This window comes from Protopterus annectens, chromosome 15.part0 (genome assembly GCF_019279795.1).
Source record: "Protopterus annectens isolate FY-2018-M chromosome 15.part0, PAN1.0, whole genome shotgun sequence".
NCBI classification, from domain to species: Eukaryota; Metazoa; Chordata; order Ceratodontiformes; family Protopteridae; genus Protopterus; species Protopterus annectens.
Window position 1 is genome coordinate 362,584,615 of NC_056749.1, and position 24,394 is coordinate 362,609,008.

Here is a 24,394-nt window from a genome sequence, read left to right on the forward strand (position 1 = left end):
ATGTCACAGAGCAATTAGCTATTATTATTAAATGGTACAGCGGTTGCTTTGTTGCCTCACAGCAAGAGGTTCTCCCGTTCGATTCTCAGCTAGTGTGTGGGGAGTGCCTTCTCTATGTGGAGTCTGCATGTCCTCCCCGTGGTAGAGTGACCTCTGAAAGACATGTGTGAATGGGCGTCCCTTCGCTGAAGGTTGGGTGTCGGGCTGGCAACTTGGCACCATAAAAAAATCTACTGCCAATCATTAGCAGACCGGAGTTCTGCTGTGGCGACCCCTAACCGGGAAAAGCCGAAAAGACAAACAACAACAACATTAAATGTTGATTGTTGTGCTTTATAGCAACCTTCATTTTGTAAATTAACCTCAGGAGCCAAAATGTCCTCGATCCCATGAAACGTTGTGTCCCAGATGTAAATAATTACAAAAATACCAACTTGTTATGAATCACTTTGCAGCAACTGATTAGTTATGCTTGAAGTAGACTGTAAATGCCTTTATAATTATGAAGGATGGCCTAGGTAGGAGAATGACTACTTAGAAAGATTTTTTAAGGAAATAGGTACATTATTAATTTATAGGATGCATCCTAACTAAAAAGTTGCAAGAAAGAGGAAAACATGTACAGTGTCCCACTTCCATGTGAAGCCTGTCTAATTTATAGCAGGCTCAAACATAGTTTCGCTCTAGCAAATGTAACCCAAACATTCCAACACCTCATGCAAACCTAAGTAAAAACAGGAAACAGTACACTGTTTGCACACACAATAAATAATAAACATGGGAACAAACCACTAATGTAACCTCGGGTGTGATCATTTAGTCTTTATAGAAATTTAAAGCAGTATAGTACAAATCTAGCATTGTTGATACCAGTTTAAACTATACTTGAGCAGTAACACCAAGAGGAAATTATTAAAAATCATATTTCATTAGACAGGCACTTAGAAGCACCATGCTAACTAAAGCAAGTAATCATAACTACTAATACATGTCAATGATCTTGTTTAACAATATGCAAACATAAAAATATGGTGCTTTGTGGCAGACAGAGAATAACAAACACAACTGCAGAACAGTGAGAGTTGTACAAGTAATGGCTAGAAGTAAACATTTATTTCAGTTAATTTAGTTTAATTATCTAGTCAGGATTTTGTGATTATAAAAACTCCAATATCCTCCAAAGTAACTTGATACTAGCCATTTTGTTATTTAGGGTCCTAGCATTTGACAATACCAACTTTCCCTTCTCCCAGTTTTTATCAAGATTTAGACTAGATCAATTATATCTGCAGTCAGTGCCAACAAATTCCAAAAATGATCACTAACTACTTTATTAGGGTAATATCTACTTTCTGAGTAGTAGTCAGTCCACCAGTGCCAAAAAAAAAAAAAAAATTGGGACACACAGATCCTCTCGGAATGTGATACACAAAATTTCTTGCTTCTGGATTCATCTGATTAGCCACCACTAATATCATTTTTTTTTCTTTTTTGTTAAGTAACAGCTTGTTAAGAGTTTTACGCCCCAGGCCTCCGCTGAAAATGGGCTCCTACCTAGACGAACTGCCCAGTAATCAAATGTCAATAAATAAAAAAAATAAATACATAGAAAATACAAGTAAGGGCAGTCCTTCATGAAGAATGGATGCACTGTTAGTTTCTGTCAAATCATCTTCTAATGATACATTTCAGATAAGTTGTGTGTAACACCTTTAGGTATGCAATATTGTGTTTATATTTTTTTATACACATTTGCAGATTTCATCCTTTTTCTAACATCACAATTTTTTACTTTAGGAATGCATTTGACAGTAACTTTGCACTTATTTGGGCTGTTCTTATGAACTTTTCTTTTTAAATTTTCTATTAGATAGTTATGCTCATCTTCCAGTCTCATCATCAGCAACATTTACTACCTGAGGTTTACTCTAGACTCATTAGCAGTACTCTAATGTCACCATCTGCAAATCTGATGTGGTTTATACAACCATGTGCTCAGGTACTGCTGATTTCAGCAATGATCTTAAATGGTGCAGGGTCATGCATTCAAATATTTTTTTGAGTAATCTGTACCAGACTCTCAAGGATAGGATGTTTTGCTAAACCACTTCAGGCAGGTATGCAATCACTTCTTGTATCACACTAAGGGTAGAGGGAGGGTTATTCAACTATGGTCTTAGATATCCTCTTCCACGTTTGTAGCACCTCTGCCCTGGGTCCATTTCAAGTACTTGGGGATAAGTATATGGTCGTGATTTGAGGAAGAGTTGGTTGATGCCCTAGAAGCATGATGGTTTGCTCACGTGCTCTGTGTGAAACCCCAGGCTTATTTCTGCTGTGTACACAGTTCTCCTCAATTAGCAAGTTGTTTGTTTACCTTGCAGTTAGAAAATATATTACTTTTGCTTTGAATCCTGTCCAGATATTAGTTTACAGGCCTCTAAAATAAGAAGTTATGTACCTACCATAACGTTCCATGTTAGTTGTCTTCTCTCGCCTTCTTTCTTGCTTGATGGGTTCAGAGCCGATCCTCGGCTCCGACTCGGCACTTGCTAAGCTCGAGAGTCACTTTTACCAGCTCGAGGCAGCCCCATATCCCATGATGCAAGGCGGTAAGTACCCAGATCTCGTTTGATGACAAAGGGCAATAGCACCAAGCATAAAAACACTTCCAAAAGGAAGAAAGAAAACTTACAGGATGGAAGAAGAACCAGGTCTGAATGGTCTTCAGCATAATAATTTCTTATAGAAAGGTCTGTCCAGGCCTGGGGGAAGGAGGGAGGGTCGCAAGAAAGAAGGCGAGAAGACAACTAACATGGAACGTTATGGTAGGTACATAACTTCTTAATGTTAAGTTGTCAATCTCGCCTTCATTCTTGCTTGATGGGACCACGTCCCTAGCACCTCTATCCTGGGTGGCTCAATGGAACAGACTCTTGAGGACTGTAGAGCCAAAACTGGCTCTGTCCCTGGAGGCCAAGTCCAATTTGTAGTGGGAAACAAAAGTATGAGGAGTGGCCCAAGTGGCGCTGCACAAATAGTGTCTAAAGGAAGTCTAGCTTGAAAGGCTGTAGAAGTAGCTAAGCTCCTAGTTGAATGTGCTTTAGGTTTTGAGCACAGCTGTTTTCCCTGAGCAGATAAATTTCAGAGATGACCAAGAAAGCCATCTAGGCAAGGTCACTTTAGAAACAGGAAGGCCTTTCTTATTATCCGCATAGGAAACAAAAAGTTGATCAGATTTCCTAAATTTTTTTGTTCTGTCCAAATAATATCTGAGTTGACGGTGGACATCAAGATAATGTAGTTTTGTTCGGCTCTGTCTGAATAGTTTGGGAAAAATACAGGAGATCAATGGATTGATTCAAATTGGTCTTTGAGGCGACCTTAGGCAAAAGGTCGGATTAGTTCTCAATGATACTCTGTCTTTGTGAAAAACCAAATAGGGGGGTCGAACCGATAGAGCATGAAGTTCAGACACCCTCCTGGCCGATGTAATAGCCACTAGGAATAAAGTTTTCCAAGAAAGAAATTTCAGGGAACAAGAAACAGCTGGCTCGAAGGGGAAGAATCAAGGATGTCAGCACTAAATTTAGATCCCACTGAGGAGGAGGATTCCTGATTGGAGGCTTTAGCAGGAAAATTCCTTTCAAGAAGGCCCTGCAGAGCCTATGGGACATAATATTGTGATCTGCGATCCCGACATGAAAGTTCGAGATAGCAGCCAATTGAACTCTGACTGTGGAAGAAGAGGAGCCTGCATGAAAAATCTCTGCTAAGAAGTCCAGGACTGCCTGAACAGGGGCAGTGAAAGGATCAATACTCTTGGCCTTAGCCCAATAAGAGAAACGTTTCCATTTGCTTGCATAAATATTCCTGGTAGAGGATTTTAAAGAAGCTACTATGATGTCTCTAACTGGGTTAGAGATCAAAGGAAGCCTGGCTAAGGAAGGAAGTGGAGCAACCATGCTGTGAGGTTGAGAGAAGGGATAGACCGGTGCAGCTGACCGGATTGGTGAATCAGAAGATCTGGCACTGGGTCCAGATGCCACGGCTGCACCAAAAGGTGACGATGGAGGAACGGGAACCAAACTTGTCGAGGCCAGTAAGGGGCAATGAGAATCAATTTGGCTCTCAAAACGGTTGCCTTCTGGATAACTTGAGGGATCAGAAGAAATGGAGGGAAGGCATAAAGAAGTCCCTGGGGCCAATCCTGGGTCAGAGCGTCTCTGGGGGGATGGCCTGGAAGAGGGAAGAGAGAGAAGAAGTCTGGGCATTTGCTGTTTTGGGGAGTAGCAAAAAGATTGCAACATGGACGACCCCATTTTAGAAAAATCTCTTCCGCTATAGATTGCTTGAGAGACCACTCGTGAGGCATGAGAATAGCTCTGCTCAATCTGTCCGCTACAATGTTGGTTTTCCCAGGGATATGCATTGCTACCAGAAACCGATGAGAGGAGATTGCCCATTGCCATAGTCTGAGAGCTTCTCGACACAAGGGGTAGGACTTGGTTCCGCCCTGTTTGTTGATATACCAAACTACAGACATGTTGTCTGTGTGGACTGCAATTGTCCCTACGGGAAGAAAGTCGTTGAGGGCTTGCAACGTTAAAAGCACTGCTCTCATCTCCAGGACATTTATGTGCAGGTGGTATTCGAACGGCTGCCACATCCCATGAACCATCCTGCCCTGATAATGACCCCCCCACCCGATCAGGGAGGCATCCGTGGTGACAGTGGCTACCGGGGATGGAGGTACAAAGTGTCTGCCTTGGTGAACCTGGGGAGATGTGATCCACCAAGCAAGATGATCTTTGCAAGTCTGTGTCACCAGAATCTGGTGACGCATTGGAAGTTGTTGGTACGACCACTGTGTGAACAGCATCCACTGAAGAAGGCGCATGTAGAAGCGAGCCAGGGAAGAAGAGTAATGGCCGCAGCCATGAGGCCTAATACCTTTAGAACCATTCTGGCCTGTACTTTCTTGTTGGCTAGAATGATCATGACATGACTTTGAATGTCTGAAACTCTTTGATCTGTAAGGGTAGCTGACATCCGAACAGTGTTTAAGTTTCGCCCTATGAAAGTAATAGACTGACAGGGCGATAAGGATGACTTTTCAAGTTTATCGAGATGCCCAAAAGAGTACAAAGCTTTATTGTGTAATCCCTGGCTTGAATAAGCTGATGCCTGGTGGTGGCTGACAGGAGCCAGTCGTCGAGATACGGAAACACCTGGAATCCTTGACGTCTCAGGTGAGCCGTGACCACTGCCATGCATTTGGTGAACACTCTGGGGGCTGTAGTGAGACCAAAGGGCAGGGCTCTGAACTGAAAATGACTGGACCCCAGCCGAAAGCGGAGAAATCTCCTGGAGCATCTGTGGATTTTGATGTGATAGTACGCATCCTGAAGATCTATTGAGCACATCCAGTTGTCCTTCTGTAAGAAGGGCAGAATTGACTGAAGAGTGACCATTCGAATCTTGTCTTCCTCACAGACTTGTTGAGTCTGCTGAGATCCAATATTGGTCTCCAGTCTCCCGTCTTTTGGGGACCAAAAGAACCTTGAGTAGATTCCGGGCTCTGAATGGTCTGTTGTAACTGGCTGAATAGCTCTTTTTTGCAGTAGTTTTGAGACTTCTAACTCTGCAATTTCCCTTAGACCGGGTGGTACATCTGGAAGGGAATTTGAGGGGAAAGGACTTTCCTCGAAAGGAATTATGTAACCCTTGGATATGATCGACTGTACCCATCTGTCTTGAGTGAGGGAGTGCCAGGCTTCTGGGTACAGTGATAATCTTCCCGACTGCCTCCAAGGAGGGACAGCCGGGCAACATCTCAGGGATGCTGAAAGGGCTTGTCAGAGAGAGGCTCTCTGTTTCCCTGGTTTTTTGGACCCCCTCTGCCTCCAGAGTGGCGTCTGTTGTTGTTACCCCCTCTGCCTCTAGGGGTAAACTGACCACGTGAATCGGCGTGACTCCTTGGGATTTTGGAACCACATTTTGCCACCCTTCTGTCCTTTGGGGTAAGGTCTAGAAGGGGTGGAAAAATGGACTCCTACGGCAGAAAGAGTCTTGCCGTCCTGCTCACACCTGGTCAAAGTTTCCTTCACTTGAGGGCCAAACAAAGCTGACCCATCAAAGGGAGAATTTGTGAAGGACGCCTTAAAGGGATCTGCAAAGTCACATAGCCGCATCCAGGCTTGGCGTCTAAGAGCCACACCTGTACCTGCGGCCCTACTTGCTCCATCAGCAGCATATGATATTAGCCGCATGGAGGAGTTTGCAATGGAATTAAGGGTTCCTAGCTGCGAAGCAATTTTTCCTGAGCTCCTGCAGCTGTAGGATCCTGAACAACATCACCTAGCTCCTTAAGGATATCCCTTTGGAGTCTGGTGAAGTGACATAGGTAATTCAGCGAATGCATAGCAAAGGTCGCTGAGGAAAACATCCGCTTACCGTACCTATCCATGGTCCTAGAGTCCTTATTAGGAGGATGGACGGCACGGAAGGATCTGCAAGTTCCTTCTTGGTGGCAGCAGCCACCACCATGGCATCAGCGGGACACCCTTAGTGAGCAATTGCTTATCACCCGGGGCAGTAATAAATTCTGAAGGCCTCCTAGGGACTGGCCCTACAGAGACAGGAGCAGCCCACGCCTTCGGGCAATAACCTGCATAAGGGGGTCGAAAGGCGGAGACACCCAGGAGGTGGAGGGCTGAGATTCAAACGCCTCTAGGTATACTGACTCATCCTCAGAGGGATTATTGGTGGGCCAGTTTCCCTCTGTCTAAGGAGTTCTAGGATGTCTGAGAAGGAGACATCCTCAGAGGGGATCTTGGGGATCCCTCTGACTCATCAAAGTCAGTATCTGCAGTGATAGGGTCCGGGGAGACTATATGCTTCCTGTTACAAGTCCTCTTCCTAGGAGGATCTCCCAAACATCAGGAGAATCCTCGGAAGAGGGGGAAATTCCCAATGGGGAAACCTGAGGCGGAGGATCTCTGGGTCCTGTAGCAAGAGAAGTGGCAGAGATGTCCACAGGCACTATAGAGGGAGGAGCTAAGGGAACAGACTGCTGGCTGATACCAGTGGCCAGCACACTCTTAATCACCTCGAATGCTCCCCTCCCAGGAAGGTCCGAGAGAACCCGTTCCGAAGAGCTAGGAACTCCAGGGACCACCGAAAGGGAAGTCTCCGAGGCAGATGTCGGAGCCGAGCTCACCAAGGCCGAGGCTCCAAGGGGAAGAGCGGGCTCGGACAAGGGTCCGATGCCACTCACCCCCTCGGAGGAGACCATGGAAGCCCGGCCACTGAATCCCTCTAAGGAAGGTCTCGAAGAGGAGATAAGAGTAGAGGCTGAAGGAACAGAAGGAGGTATCTGTCCTTCAACCGTAGCAGTAACCATTCCCGAAGACTCCAACTCCAAGCTCTGGGGTAGAGTTGAAGGAGGAACTGCAATGGGGTGTGGACCAATAGTCGTCTGTTGAGACGGACTATGTAACATTTGGGCCAGTGCCTGTGACTTAAGTAATCTACTGACCACTCTCTCTAAGTCATGGTCAGAAAGCCTGGATGACCTTGAAGATCGGCTCCGATGGCTCCGTTCCGAGAGGAGAGGCGAAGCCGGAGCCGAAAGTATCGGCTCCAAGGAAGGAGACCTAGACCTCTTCCTCGAAGGAGCCATCGGAACCGATGAAACTATTGAACCTGTCGGAGCCGACAACTCGGAGCCAACAGGTAGCCTCGATGCATCGGCTCCAGCCGGAGCCGATACAGCCACAAAAGTAACGGTGTCGGAGCCGATCGGAGCCGACACCGATGCCTGAGCCACATGGTGGTCGGAACCGATCGGAGCCGACAATCGGTGGTCGAACCAGAATCGGCACCGATAGCCATCGGTGCCGAAGCCAGAATCGGCTCCAGCCAGAGCCGATCGGCTCAGAACAGTCGGAGCCGAGGCTGCAGGCTTTGACACAGAAGCATGGGCCTTGGAAGACTTGGCAGTCTTGGATGGAGCCGACTTAGCCGGAGAGCCCTCCGGCTTAAGAAGGCCCCTCAAAATCAATTTATTTCTTCTTTCCTGCAGGACTCTCTGGCTGAAAGAATGACAAATAGCACAGGAGTCCTGCAGGTGAAGAGGCCCCAGGCAGTACAGGCAAGAAGTGTGACCGTCTGTCAGAGACATTTTCTGACAGCACGAGTCACACTTCTTAAAGCCTGAGACCCTTTCTTTAGACATGGTGCAAACACAGACACACACACCAGTCAAACAAATTAAATTAAATATACCAAAAGGTATAACTAAAAAACACACACACACACCCTAACGGGGGGGGGGGGGGGGGATGGGAGATAGTTCTGACTAAAAAAATAAGGAGAGACAGATAATTTTCTGTCAGAAAATGTTTAAAACTAAAATAAAACTAACAATAAAGGGTTTTTTAGTTAAAAGGGGCTAAAATAGCGAAGTAACAAATCACTTACCAGGAGCTGGTAAAAGGAGGACCTCATAAGCGAAGCGGCAAACGAGATCTGGGTACTTACCGCCTTGCATCATGGGATATGGGGCTGCCTCGAGCTGGTAAAAGTGACTCTCGAGCTTAGCAAGTGCCGAGTCGGAGCCGAGGATCGGCTCCGAACCCATCAAGCAAGAATGAAGGCGAGATTGACAACTTAACATTATTAGTTTCCAATTTGTAGTTCAACTGTGGGTGTTCAATTTTGTTCTGTTCTACTGTGTCATAGTATAATGCAAGAGCTGCTGGACATCATTCTAAAACAATTTTCACTTGTCTTGACTCCAAACCAAAAGTCCTGTATGAGGATGAGGGAAGTACAAGTCAGCTTCATACCACAAACATCATTTTGTATCAGTCAAGTTTTGGAATGAATACCTTCACTTGGTACAAGTTTACAGCTTCCTTATGGTTCAGTTCGGATGTTGCATCCACATTCTTGATATGACATGATTATATGGGTCAGCTGGTCTTCTGTCTAAACCCATGTCTCAATGTGGCTTGGTAGAAAACAACAATGAACATGGATAGAATGGAAAGACATGGAGAGAATCTTGCATTGCCAATAATTGGTAGACAGAATGAAACAGAATGACCCCTCCCTACTGGTTTTATTTATTGCTCTGTGTTAAATCACAGCACTGTCTGGACTGGTATATATGTTTTAATTTCTGATGAACTGATTCTTATGCACATTTTGATATAACCAGTTAATTTAGTGGGACTGGCTATGGCATGACATGGCCAGACGCATCACAGAATAAGAACTTCAAGCTTTATAATTGGTTCAAAAAGCAGGCACAGTTTGACATCACAAAATATGCTAGCTATGGCTCTACAAATTGCTGAAGAGAATTAGACAAATTTTGGTCCTATTTATATTGAGTGTCACTGTATCTGCTCTTTTTTCTTAAACTCCCAGGGTACAATCATGTATCATCACACTCTTGAATTTGTATTGGAGTATTTCTTTACAAAACAATTGTTACTGTCAATACCAAGCTCTGGCAATAAAGTTTCACTACTTCCAACCATTTAGTTTACAAATGCATGTTAACATGTTTTGGAAATAATGATTTTTAGTGTCTTTTTAAAAGATATCCTCATCAGCCATAGATGGGAGTAACACAAAATAATACTCAGGAGTCAGTCTGAATGTAACTATTTTTTTCATAACCTGCATAACACATTCAAAAAGGAATGCAGAGAAACAGTTATCACTTACTTTGTGTTGTTCTAGTCAATGGTTTAAACTGCTGCAGTTCTCTGAAATCTTTTTTTGACATATTTTCAGTGTGAAAGTTGTGCAAAACACCTACAGTAAAGAAATATAAAAGCTTTTAGGGAAAAGTGCCAGGAAGATATGAAACATTCTAAAGTAAAATCAAAACATAAAAATACTGTAAATAATCCATGAGACTGTGAATGACTGAGAATGAAGCAGAGCAATGCGAGCGAAATAAAGATATCCAAACTTCAGTAAAAATCCAAAACTCTGAGACACTCGTGGAAATACACAAGTAGATGCTTTTGTATTTCCACGAGTGTCTCAGAGTTTTGGATTTTTACTGAAGTTTGGATATCTTTATTTCGCTCGCATTGCTCTGCTTCATTCTCAGTCATTCACAGTCTCATGGATTATTTAATTTATTATATTTTGGCTGAGAGAGTTTACCGTGAAGGTGGTTATGTTCTTAATCTGATAAAAATACTGTATTCATTTTATAATACTGCTTTAATTAAACATGTATGAAACAAAACAAGAAGTTATGTTCTTACCATAACGTTCCATGTGTGTTGTCCAGCTCATCCTTTATTCTCACTTGTAGGTTGGATCCGATGTGTCAGATCCATCTTGGCCATTTCTCCAACTCGAGGTCTTCAGCAAAGTTCATGGGCCTCGTTCTTTACCTATAATTCAACCCTGTAATTGACTTGGATCTTGTTTGTCCCCAGCAGCACACAGAAGAAGAACTTATATAGTATCATCATGTAGATACCTATGAGAGTGTATATCCATACCTATACATACAACCATGAATTATCAAGTTGAGAAGGCATATTTCTCTGAGGCTATATGGTCCTGCTGAATTACAACTGTGTTCTTCAGTCTACCAGTAGTATAGGCAGGGGGCAAGGAGGGAGGGTTGTGAGATTAAAGGACGAGAAGGACAACACACATGGAACGTTATGGTAAGAACATAACTTCTTTATGTGACGTTTCAATCTTGCCTTTATTCTCACTTGTGCAAACGCGTCCCAAGAAACTAAACTCTCAGGTGGCTCATGGGAGAATATTCCTCAAAACCATAGAACCAAAGGAGGCTCTACTACTAGATGTCAAATCCACTTTGTAATGAGTAATAAATGTATGAGATTTTGCCCAAGTAGCTACAGCGCAGATATTATCCAGTGATAATCTAGCCTGAAAAGATGCAGAGATGGCTGCAGAGCTAGTGGAATGAGCTTTAACCACCTTTGGGAGAACTCTATTGTTTGAATTATAAATGCAGAATATGCATAATGTTAACCTTAGAGATAAACTTACTTCTGAAACTGATTGACCACCTCTGGATCACAATAAGAGACAAAGAGCTGATCTGATTTTCTTATTTCTGAAGTTCTATGTAAATAGAAACATAACTGTCTATGAACATTTAGGAGATGCAAGAAATACACTCCTTTATTTTGGAAGTTGGGAAAGAAAACTGGGAGGTCTATAGATTGGTTAAGGGTATTCTCCATCACAACCTTGGGTAGAAAGGATGGGTTAAGTACGTAACAAAACTCTGTCTTTGTAGAAGACTAGATGTGGAGGCTTTGTGGACAGGGCCTGTAACTCAGATACTCTTCTGGCTGAAGTAATAGCCACCAAAAAGAGAATTTTCCAGGAAAGAAATTTTAAGTCACATGTAGCTGAAGGTTCAAAAGGGGAGATGAGATGAAATTGAGATCCCAAAGTGGCATTCCATGCTTATATGGAGGTCTTAACATAACAGTGCCCTTCAAAAATGCTTTGCAAAGTCTGTGTGACATGATAGAATGATCATTTTCTCCTATATGGAAATTAGAAATTGCAGCTAGTTGAATTTTAACTGTAGCTGCCGCTGTTCCACCATTGTAGATCTCTGATAGAAACTGTAAAATAGAGTGAACTGGTGCTGTAAAAGGATCTGCTCTATTACTGTTTGCCCATAGAACAAACCTCCATTTACTTTTGTAAAGTTTTTGAGTAGATGTTTTATGAGACGATAATATAATATGCTTGACTGGGGAGGAGAAGGATGGAAACCTGGCAACTAGGGGAACTGGAGCAGCCAAGCTGTCAATTTTAGGGTGTCTAGGTTGAGATAAACCATCCCTGATGGATATGTCAGGAGGTCTGGAACTGGGTCCAGAATCCAGGCTTCATCTCGAAGATGAGGCTGAAGAAAATGGAACCAGATTTGACAAGGCCAGTAGGGAGCAATTAGGATAATAGTTGTCTCCAACAGACTAGCTTTTTGCAGAAGCTTTGGGATTAGTGGGCTTGGGGAAAAAGTGTAAAGAAGTCCTGGGTCCAGTCATGAACAAGGGCATCCCTTGGTGACTCCCCCATTGGGGGGATCAGGGTGAAGTAGTTGCTGCATTTGGCATTGTTGGGTGATGCAATGAAGATCATTCCTGTAACTTTCTGATTAAGGGAGCACTTGTGCAGCCACAGAATGGCTCTGCTCAGCTTGTCCATAACGACGTTGGATCTCCCCAGGATGTGTGTTGCTATTAGAAAGTGACTGGAGGCTATTGCCCAATGCCAGACCCTGAGAGCTTCTTGACAAAGTGGGTATAATCTGGTTCCCTGCTGTTTGTTTATATAAACACACTACAGACATACTGTCCGACTGGATTGCTATCGTTCCCAGAGGAAGACAGTTCTGGAATGCTTGCAATGGTAAAAGCAAAACTCTCATCTCTAGGACATTTCTATTCAGATGAGACTCATGTTCTTTCCAAATGCCTTGAACTGTCTTCCAGACAAAATACCCCACCCCCACCCTATGGGAAGCGTTCATGCTCACCATGGCCAGAGGTTGAGGAAGAATGAACAGATAGGAATGAATGGATGGCTGAGGCACTAAAGTTGAATGAATCCACCATTGGAGATCTTTTCTGCAGGCATTGTTTATCATAATCTTGTGGGACATAGGAACTTCCAAGATTGACCATTGTGCAAAAAGCAGCCACTGGAGAACCCTCATGTGAAGGCGAGCTAGTGGAATTAGTACCATTGATGCAGCCATTTTTACCTAGGAACCAGAGAACTAGTTTTGCAGTGGCTTTTGACTTCTTTATTAGTATTATGACAAAATGACAGAGGTCATCTACTCTGTCCTGTGGAAGTTTTGCTATTCGAGTGGTAGTGTATCTCTGCTCCTATGAACACTAAGCTTTGAGATGTCTGTAATGCAGATTTTTCATAATTCACAGTAATACCCAGAGAGGAGCAGAGTTGAAGAACATAATTCCTTATTGGAGTAAATGATGCCTGATCAGGGCAGTTATAAGACAGTCATCCAGGTATGGAAACATGCGGAATCCTTTGCATTTCAAGTGAGCCGCTACTACTACCATACATTTGGTGAACACTCTGGGGGCTGTAGTGAGACCAAAGGGCAGAGCTCGAAAATGGAAGTTTCTGGCTCCCAGCCAAAGGTGCAAGAACCTCCTGGACCACCTGTCCATTCAAATATGGCAGTACATGTCCTGAAGCTATATAAAGCACATCCAACTGTCTTTCTCCAGAAATGGAAGCATTGACTGCACTGACACCATCCGGAACTTGGTCTTTTTTTAGTTATTTGTTTAGATTGTTGAGATCCAAAAGGGGCCCCCAGTTTCCTGCCCTCTTTGGAACCAAAAACAATCTTGAGAAAGTTTCAGATCTTCTCTGGTCTGCGGGGACTTCTTGGATGACTCTTTTTCTTAGCAACTTTTGGATGTCTATTGTTGCTTGCTCCTTTTGACTGGTTTGAACATCTGGAACTGCTTTGTTTATGGGGATAGAAAAGCAGAAGTGAATGATGTATCCTTTGGATATTATATCCTGCATCATTTATCTTTAGCCAGGTTTCTTAGTGCAGACAATTGACCCCTGACTGCCTCCAGAGGAGAGCAATTGGGCACTCCTTCAGGAGTGCTGAAAGGGTCTCCTAAAGAAAGATTCTCTGGTGCCCTGGTTTTCTGGGCCTTCTCTGCCACAGGGGTGGCATCTTCCATTATTGTTCCCCGCCTCTGACTCTGGGGGAACCTTCACCTTGTGTCTTGGTAAGATCTTTGACATTTTCTGAACCACATTTTCCAACTACTAACTTGCCCTCTTGCTCACACCTGGTGAGCGCTTCCTTCACTTTCAGCCCAAAAAGGGAAGAGCCATCAAAAGGGGCATTAATGAAGGAAGACTTGAAGGGCTTCAAGAAATTGCAAAGGTGCATCCATGCCTGCCTCCTAAGAGAGATAACTGAGCCTGGTGCCCAACTCATTCCATGTGCTGCATAAGAAATGAGTGTCATGGATGAGTTAACTGAATTCAAGGTGGCAAGCTGAACACTGATTTTATCTGCAGCCACATCAGCTACGGCCCCTTGGAGGGAGTCAGACAATTCTTTAATCAGGTCCCTCTGCAGTCTAGTGAAGTGGGTGAGATAATTCAAAGACCACAAGGCAAAGGTCGCTGATGAGAAGACACTCTTCCCATACCTATCCATAATCCTAGAGTCCTTATTAGGATGATGGATAGAGGAACTTGTTTGAGAGTTTTTTCTTTGTGGCTGCTGCCATGACCATGGCATCAACCCCTACACTCTAACAAACTTTCTTTTGGGGGAGTAATAAAGTTATTTGGCCTCCTAGTAGTAAGATCTATGGTGTCTGGGGTCTCCCAAATCTTTTGCGAGGTTAATTCCACAAGCTCGTCAAAAGGAGTCACCCAAGAATTTGATGGGTGAGATGCAAAGGCCTTCAGAAAGACAGACTCCTCAGCCAAAGGGGTGGAGGACTGCCAATCACCTCTCTGTTTTAAGATTTCTAGGATGTCTACAAAGGAGACATCTTCAGGAGGTGATCGTGGAGACCCTTCTGCTTCATCGAGGTCAGTGTCAAATGTGATAGACTCCTCTGGGGCATCAAGATGGTTCCTATTGCATGTCCTCTTCTTAGAGACCTCTTCAGTGGGATTCTCTGGAGAGGTTTTGGAAGAGGGGGCAGTACCCTGAGGTCCATACTGAGGCCTAACATCTCTGCGGACCTGTGGAGAGGGCACATGAGAAGACAAAGACATCCCGACTAAAGAGGGAGAAAGAACCGAAGTAGATCATGTCTCAGACCGCAAAGTAGTCAAAGTCCACCTCATTGCCTCAAACACAGTCCCTCTCCACTCCAAATAACTCCTAAGATCTGACAGACAAGTTGTCTGAGCTGAAGGAATCTCCAGAGCAGAAGAGAGCAGCTCTGGAAGCAGAGGTACTAGCCAAACTCACCCATGCCAAGGCCCCCAGACAGTCATTTCTGATAAGATCCGAAAAGTCTCCGTGGACCCAATAGGGGAGTGTTGGGTCTCCTGCTTCAAAGGCATAGAGACACCTGGGGGCAGATATCAGATTTGAGGAAGGAATGGGACCTGGACTCAACAGCGACACAACCTGGATATCGGAATCTTCCACCTCCAAAGCAAGGGGACAGATCAGAGGAGGAACTGCAACAGAATAGGTGGTTTGAATCTGACCTGATTCCTTTGGGCTTGGATCCAACAGTAGTTTGGCCAAAGCAGGTGTCTTCAAAAGTCTCTCTATGACCCTATCCATGTCTTCATCAGATAAACTCTTGGTAGACCTAGTGGACAGGGTAGATGACCTAGATCTAGCAAGTAGTAGAGAAGGGAGCCGAGAAGAAATCTTTTCAACAGAGGGAGATTGGCTCCTATGTCTATGCTCTGTTGGCAGCAGTTGATGCCAATGTAATTCCCTGCTCCAATGGAGTTTTGAAACCAAGGGGAGATGTGTACTCTGATGGAGTCTTCGGCTCTGTTAACTTTGGAATCTTCAGCTTTGGCTCTGATAAGGATCTCGGCTCTGATGAAGGTCTTTTTGTGGGTTTGTCAGAAGATTTTGGAGATATAGCCTCAGAAAAAGGGGACTTCAAAAGGCCTTTCAAAATAAGTTTATTTTTACGTTCCATTAATGCCTGCTGGTTAAAACTGCGGAATATGGATTAAGACTCTTGCAGATGAAAAGGCCCCAAATAATATACACATAAGATGTGCGACTCGCTAAGGGGCATCTTCTTACTGCATTTTTCACATTTTCTGAAACCCAAGGGCTTACCTTCCTGTTTCTGCAGCATGACTAAGGAAGAGGGAGGGAAAGACAAAAATAAGCAGTCACTCCCAATCTTGCACAGCAAGTTCTCTAACTTAAATGGACTTTAGACACAGACACACACACACACTAAACTAGAAGTATAAACATATACTACTAAGTAATTTTTTTATACAAGAAAGAAGTAAAAAGAAGAAGAAGAAAGGAATGTCATCTAACTAAAAATGGACATTCCTTAGACACCTTCTAACTAAAACAGACATCAAATAAGGGAAAGAGCTGGGTACAGAAGTAAATGGGAAAAACTAATTTAGTTATTTGTAGAAGAAAGGAAAAAAGATAACTTTATACCAAATAATCTAGACAAAAAAAGTACTTAGCCCAGAGCTGTGCTGTTCAACCTCTTCACTGCATGGCAAATGAGATCTGAGGCAATTATGGGGTTGAATTATGGGTAAAGAATAAGGCCCACAAGCTTTGCTGAAGACCTTGAGCTGGAGAAATGGCTGAGACGGATCCGACCCACAAGTGAGAATAAAGGTGAGACTGACATTGCATCAAGCATCTAAGTTCACGAGCCTAGACAAATGGTGTCAGCCCATCCTAATGGTAACCCTCTACTGTTTAGAAACCTCAGTGCCAGAGAGCAACTTGGGCGTAGTAAGATCAAATGGCCAAAACCTTGTTCTGTTTTCAATGGAAGGGATTTGATGGGATATGAATTTAAAATAATATATGACTAATCTCTGTCAGACGCTAAGAGATGTGTTGTACAAGGACAGCAATGATTATGCTCCAAAATCTGGAAAAAGACAAATCAGTTAAGCACTTCACCTGATATTAACAAATGTTAAGTACTCCCTGCTTCACTTTTTAAGATCAGGTATCATGCCAGGCAGTTACATCTGCCAATTCTGACCAGCAAACAACAGCAGAAGAATTAAAAGTAGACTTGTTTCTGCCTGTCTGTGTCAGCAATGTCTCCTTGACTTTCTGAAACACAGAAGCATATATTACTGCTTTTCTGAGTGTTTGCAAAGTGCTTTACAGCTTTGAAAACCGGCAAAACATTTTGCCACTTTTTTCTGTAACTAGTAGTACATGAAGCAAATAAAGCTTTATGTACTATAAAGAATTATAATTGGGTCTCCGATTATAACACAGTGTGTTCCTGACATGGATGCCAAGATTCACCTCTCAAGCTTCATTCTTGAGGTCCATTTCTTGGCATCCATGTCTCGAACACATAAACTGGTTATGATCGGCAACCTGCTCATAATCTTCTATGTTATTACCACCCCTCCTACCACTTCTGCTGTAGGAAAAGACAAATACTAACAACTCTGCAATGAAATATAACTATGCTTTCTAGCACTGGTGTCAACATACACAAACAGATATTTCAAACCTTCTATTACTATGGTTATGGCTAAGATATGATCTGGAAAAACACATAGGCCAGCACTAGATTCCACCAAAAGAACTTTTAATACAAAAATGTATGGGCATAAGTAGCCATGTATAAATACACAAAATAACTAATACCCAAAAGATGATGATGCATACCGGTTTCAGCATAAAGCCTTCATCAAGGCAATACAACAATTAAGGCTGCAATCATTTTATATATATATATATATATATATATATATATATATATATATATATATATATATACACACACACACACACACATCACAATCAAATGGTGCATCACACAATTATCCAATCACAATTGTTCATTGAGTCCTGGAGAAAATAGGCCACCCAATGTGATTATCCACATTTTTTCTTTGTAATCCAAAAGGGAATGCAAATTTTCTGTAGTAGTGTTTGGTTTATATATTCTATCACTGTAAATCTAAACCTAGCAGATGGATGTAAAACCTGATGTTTGTATAGAGCATTTGTATTTCTATGACATTTGATGTCACTCATATGCTCTGATATTCTGAGTTTAAATGGGTGAGAAGTTTGCCCAATATAAAAAGCTGAGCAAGTACAATTTACCAAATAAATCACCCAATCGCTACTACAATTTCCACAAACTTTTATATCATATACTTTAGGACAACTGAAGGACATGAATGAACTTTGTTTAGGGACCATATTGCAAAATCTGCAGTGTCCACATGGGAAACTACCCATTACTGGGCCACCTAATAATGTACTTTGCAAACTTTTATATATCAACTTGCCCTTTTTGTAATGGTTAAACCAGCCCTCCAAGTTTTTAGATTCCCTTTTGGGTGTTAGTTATTTTGTGTATTCATACACGGGTACTTATGCCCATACATTTGTGTATTAAAAATTCTTTTGGTGGAATCTAGTGCTAGCCTATGTATTTTTTTGGATTTACATAATTTTAGATGGGGCGTGCACATTGCTGTACGTGCGTGGGACTTGCTGTTCTTGTTTCCAATAAGATATAATCTGAACATGCTTTTGAGGTATCTGAGGCTGAGGACTTAACCCATTCCCCCAAAATGAACTTCCCCTTTATTCATCATAAAATACTGGAATATTGCTGAAATGGATGCCTGTGAAATAAGTGCACATAAGAGTTACTCAACATAAAGAATGGCATTTCTGTTTATACAAATTCTACATTTCACATTCATTTACAAAGCACTTATCAATGCTTAACACCAAAAACAAAGGGCTCATTAGAAAATACATTGTTATGGATTGCAGGATGTTATTTAGAAGTTTGTCCCAACAAATTACAAAGTGCTGTGATTCTAAATACCTGGAACATGGAGGTTATAGCCACACTAAAATGCAATACAGAGTCTGTCTTAACAATACTGAATTTCATTAGCCAAATAAGAAAGATGAAGACTGGTTCCATGGCATCACAGCAAGAATGTGAGAAGTTAATAATGATACTATGAACATTGAGGCAACACAGTTAGTAAGGTAGAGACTACCCTGACGGTAGGTTAAAATTTAGGGCACTGCCCAGTAATGCATCCCAAGCTCGTACAGCTTATGTGGAAATTTCAGTAGTCGATCCGTTATGTATTAAAATCTACCTTTGTCATCTATTTTGTAATTTGCTTTATGATGCAGTAGTTATGGCATAAGATACAACTATGGGTATACCATACAAATCCTGTTGATATATATGCAAAAATGGGAAAAAACAAATGTGTAAGGGTATGCTTTACATCAAGACTCAGATGAGTAAAGTCTTGATTTATTTATTATTTTTTAACTGGATAACTTAGCTTTTACAGGGACCCTTTTCAGTCTCGATTTGGAACACAAAAACAATTAAGAAATGCACATAGGAATACAAGGGGAAAAAAAAAACAACACTGTCATTAAAGCACTTGAGAAAGATTGCACCTATAGTACATAGCTAAGGTGTGATGCTGAATAAGTAAATATAAAACATTATTTACAAGAATACATACATTATTACTTAAATATTTAATACAAAAATCATTACCAATACCAGAACTGTATGCAATCATGTTGCACAACTCGGTAAGATGTTACTACAGTGCAATGGACTAGAAATCAGCAGGTGAATGTTGCGTGGTTGTACAAAAAGGGGGGTAATTATATTTGCATCGCTCTTGTCCTAAAGTAGTAACAGACTAAACCTACAAATACTGAAAAGGAACCACTAGTCAATAGCATAGCATGGGGCGAGAGGGGCAACTGCCCTGCGTGCAAAGTTTTGGAGGCATGATCAGTTAGGTCCTCTTTAATCCAATACCGACATTTAAAACCAGTATTCCATTTGCAGTCAAACTTGAATGCTGTAGCCATGTGTGGTCTAAATTGTAGCAACCGCAGTTTGAAGTTTGTTTTTTTAACTAAAACCTTAGTACTGTAGTGCACTCTGCATGCAGAGTATATACTGTAGCAACTGTTTGCAACATCTGTAACAAGCAGTTTGTTATGGTTTAAAAGATATATATTTTTTAATTAAAACATGAGCACCATAGCACTCCCTGCTGGCAGGGCATAAACTGCAGCAAATGGTTTGCTACAGATTAAAAAAAGACACACACATACAGTGGGTATAAAAAGTGTACACACCCCTGTTAAAATGGCCAGGTTTTTGTTATATAAAAAATGAGACCACAATAAATCATTTCAAAACTTTTCCCACCTTTAATGTGACCTATAACCTGTACAATTCAATTGAAAAACAAACAAATCTGATAGAGGAAAATATAAAAAATAAAAAACGTACAATAAGCTGGTTGCATAAATGTGCACACCCTTAAAACTTTGTTGAAGCACCTTTTGATTTAATTACAGCATTCAGCCTTCTTGGGTAGGAGTTTATCAGCATGGCAAATCTTGACTTGGCAATATTTGCCCACTCTTCCTTGCAAAAGTGCTCCAAATCTGTCAGATTGCGAATGCATCTGTTGTGCACAGCCTTTTTCAGGTCACCCCACAGATTTTCTATTGGATTTAGGTCTGGGCTCTGGCTGGGCCATTCCAAAACTTTAAATTTCTTCTGGTGAAGCCATTCTTTTGTTGATTTGAATGTGTGTTTGTAACTTTGGGGTCACTGTTGTGTTGAAAGGTGAAATTCCACTTCAACTTCGTCTTTCTAGCAGATGCCTGAAGGTTTTGGGCCAAAAGTGACTGGCATTTGGAACTGTTCATCATTCCCTCCACCTTGACTAAAGCCCCAGTTCCAGCTGAAGAAAAGCAAACCCAAAGCATGACACTGCCACCACCATGCTTCACTGTGGGGATGGTGTTATTTTGGTGATGTGAAATGCTGTTTTTGCGCCAAATGTACCTTTTGCAATTGTGGCCAAAAAGTTCAACCTTGGTCTCATCAGACCATAACACATTTTCCCACATGCTTTTGGGAGACGTGATGTATTGTTTTGCACATTTTAGCTGGGCCTGGATGCTTTTCTGTGTTAAAAAAGGCTTCTGTCTTGCAACCCTAACCCATAGTCCAGACATACGGAGAATACGGGAGATGGTTGTCACATATATTACACAACCAGTACTTGCCAGAAATTCCTGCAGTTCTTTCAGTGTTGCTGTAGGTCTCTTGGCAGCCTCCCTGACCAGTTTTCATCTTGTCTTTTCATCAATTTTGGAGGGGCATCTAGTTCTTTGCAACATCACTGTTGTCCCATATTTTCTCCACTTTTTGATGACCATCTACACTGTATTCCATGGTATATCCAATGTTGTGGAAATTTTTTTGTACCCTTCTCCTGACTGATACCTTTCAACAATGAGATCCCTTTGATGCATTGTAAGCTCTCTGAGAATCATGGGTTTTACTATAGCAGGCAACTGAGCAAATTACAGGAAAATCTTACTAGGACAGCTGAACTTTATTTGTGGTTAATCAGAGTCTCATTAATTGATGGCAGGTGTGTACTCAAGAATGAATGAATGTTGTAATTAAACCAAAAGGTGCTTCAACATAGTATTAGTTTACGTGTCTGCACACTTGTGCAGCCAGCTTATTGCAAGTTTGTTTTTTATTTTTTATATTGTTTCCCCTAACAGATTTGTTTTTTTTCGATTGAATTGTACAGGTTATAGGTCACATTAAAGGTGGGGAAAGTTTTGAAATGATTTATTGTGGTCTCTTTTTTATATCATAAAAACCTGCCATTTTAACAGGGGTGTGTACACTTTTTATATTGTGTGTGTATATATATATATATATATATATATATATATATATATATATATATATATTTATATATATATATATATATATATATATATTTATATATATTTATATTATGAGTCCGCTTTTAAATCTTGAAAGCTCATAATCTTGAATTTCAAAATACTGAAGCCAAAATCTTTAAAGTTCAAAATACTGAAAAAATACCTCAGGCTTGAACCCTGTACCTTGGGTGCAGGTAACAAGAGCCTGAATTTCCTACCCACCACCATTTGTGAAACTTTTGCAAATTTTTTGCCTCATATTTTGTTCTGCTCCTCATAAAATCTGTGGTTTATGAATTTTTAATTCCTTAAATAGTTGATGGTGCAGTGGTAGCATTGTTGCCTCACAGCTAGAGGTTCTCTGGTTTGATTATTTGCTTGGGTGCCTTCTGTGTGGAGTCTGCATGCCCTCTCTGTGTTTGTGTGGGTTTGCTCTGGTGTCCTCCCATGTTTCAAAGACATGTGTCTGCAGTATTTCTCCCTGGGCCTCTGCTGAAAATTGGCTTTTGTTCCAAGTCAGACTTTCCTGTTTAACAAATGTTAAATAAATAAAATTGACAGGCATTTGAATTTCAGACTATATTCTTCAGAAAATACACAGTAACGCAAAACCTTTTATTCTAGCAATTTTCTAAGTTTATAAGATGAATATTTGAAATTTGTCCCTATTTTTGGGACTGTATTACCCCCATTATTGACTTTGTTCAGGTTGTTTGTGCTAAGGTTGTGAGCTATGGTGAGAACTGAATTCAATGAATATGTCTGAGGGCTGTATTCCCCCAATACTGGCTTTGTCCAGGTGTTTTGTGCTAAGAGGTTGACAGCTACGGTGAGAACTGAATTCACTAAATGGTAGCCATTTAAGTTTGTCTTTCTTTCTTTCACAAAACAGCTGATTTGGCATAGTGGTATGTTGCTCTGTTTTGTACAGGGTCCTGGGTTCAAGACTTGGCAGTGAAATGTATGGTGGTAACACAGCATTTTATTCTTTCCAAGATTATACAAGCAATGTTTAAAACATGTCCCTTGTTTTTGGGCTTTTGCCCCCCCCCCCCAATAAATGTGGGCTTTTTTCAGATTTCTTGTGCTGCAAAGTTGAAAGATACAATTGAGTGTCAAGTAGATTTTACAAGGAGGTGAGAGCTGCAGGGGAAGAGAAGTTTAGTGCTGCTTATGCTGAGTCGGCTTGCATTGTTAATAGAATAGCAGGTAGTATACTTGCTTTTGATGCAGAAGGCTGTGGGTTCTACTGCCATAGGTGGTGGATGCTGCCGTACCAAGGATGTCCTCTTTGGTGAAGATACCTAGTAACTATGAACCTATCATCAGTTTGCCATCCATTCCCTACTGCAATATTACTAGGTTATCATTTTTTAATGTAACATAGGCAATTTATTCCTCAAAGGCAACAAGCACTTTATTTTTAGATGAAACAATGAAATGTAAAGTTGTTTGCTAGCAGCAACCTCTTCATTAGTTACAGATCTCTTTAATGTGGAATTATTTAGATGACTATTACTTCTGCAGAGATTGTGCATATTTACTGATACTGGTGGATTGTAGAAGTTTGAGTAGTCTTTTATAATGGAAATGTTCTCAATTGGCAGTTTTGCCATTACTGGTGCATGCATTTTGTTTCACTGTTTATTGGAAAATGTTCAAAACAATAAATTTAAAACACCCTCTAACTGTACTGTATTATACAAGGAATATAATTTAATACAGTCAGGAAGGTGTATAACACAAGACATGTATGTTTTGTGTGCAAGGGGCCTATCATTTGAAAATAGCCCAAAGTTAATCTTTGTACTAGCCAAATATATTTTCTATGAATGTGGATTTCGATGCTGTTTCAATTAATGTGAGTTTCAAGGGCAGAGAAGTTTTAATGCCAAGTCTATTTTCATTGAGAGACTGCATTGCTTTGTTTAGCAGATGTCTTGGTGTCTGTGCTGTAAAATGCAAAATAGAACTTTCAAATGAAATCCAAATCATTGTAGAAGTAAAGCAGTATGCACACTAACAGTGTGTATAGTAAAAGGGGTGAAATAGCCAAGTAATGGGACATCGGAATGGCTGCAGAGGGGAGGCTCCATTCGACCATGATTTTGTGAAGGGGAAGGGCAGCAAACTCAAAGACAGCCCCAGCTGGACTATACCTCTCAACTGTCAAGATTTTCACAGAATGAATAGATTTTTGCTTCTTGCTTTTGGTTTATTCCTCCTAAAGTTTGTGGTTTTCTGGCAAATCATTTAGGAATTAAGTCACTAAATAATGACAGGCATTGAGTTTCAGACTTCATAACATTCGGAAAAATGCATGCTAAAGCAAGACCTGTTATTCTATCAACTAAGTTTATATAAGAGCAATTTTTAGCACTGTTTATATGTTACCCCAATATATTTGGCTTGGCCAGATATCCTGCATTAACAGGTTGAGAGGTACGTGCAAATAAATTGCTTTATAAATTAAGCATATCCAACCTCTCAACTGTCCCCAATTTTGGCTCAAAATGTTGCTCTCCCTCTAATAACCCCTCTGCAAAATGGCATTTTTTTGTAAGAAAACGTGGAGGTTTTACAATTAATAAATAACTAATAATCAGAGTTATAGATTACTTTTATTTCAGAAATGCATGTAGATTTGTTTATTTTGTCAGCTGCTCAAGTTAACAGTACTAATATTAAAAAAGTATCCCTTCTTTGACAGGTTCCCAGCTGTATTGTGTGGCTATTTTATATTTTTGCATCACATTTTTTGGTCCATTTTTCATAAAATTGTGGTTGTCTGGCAAATTAGTGGCAAATCATTAAAGAATGAAGTTAGAAAATAATGACAGACATTTG

The 24,394-nt window shown here is 41.3% G+C and overlaps 1 protein-coding gene across 1 annotated transcript in view; it reads right to left on the minus strand.

Annotated features, from left to right (window-relative positions):
- CHRDL1 (chordin like 1) overlaps positions 1-24,394 on the minus strand; it is a gene marked incomplete in the record, with an annotated part of 1,250,701 nt that overhangs the window by 103,075 nt on the left and 1,123,232 nt on the right. The window contains 1 exon segment of the mRNA XM_044057267.1: positions 9,742-9,831. Within this exon segment, the coding sequence (XP_043913202.1) occupies positions 9,742-9,831 (90 nt within the window).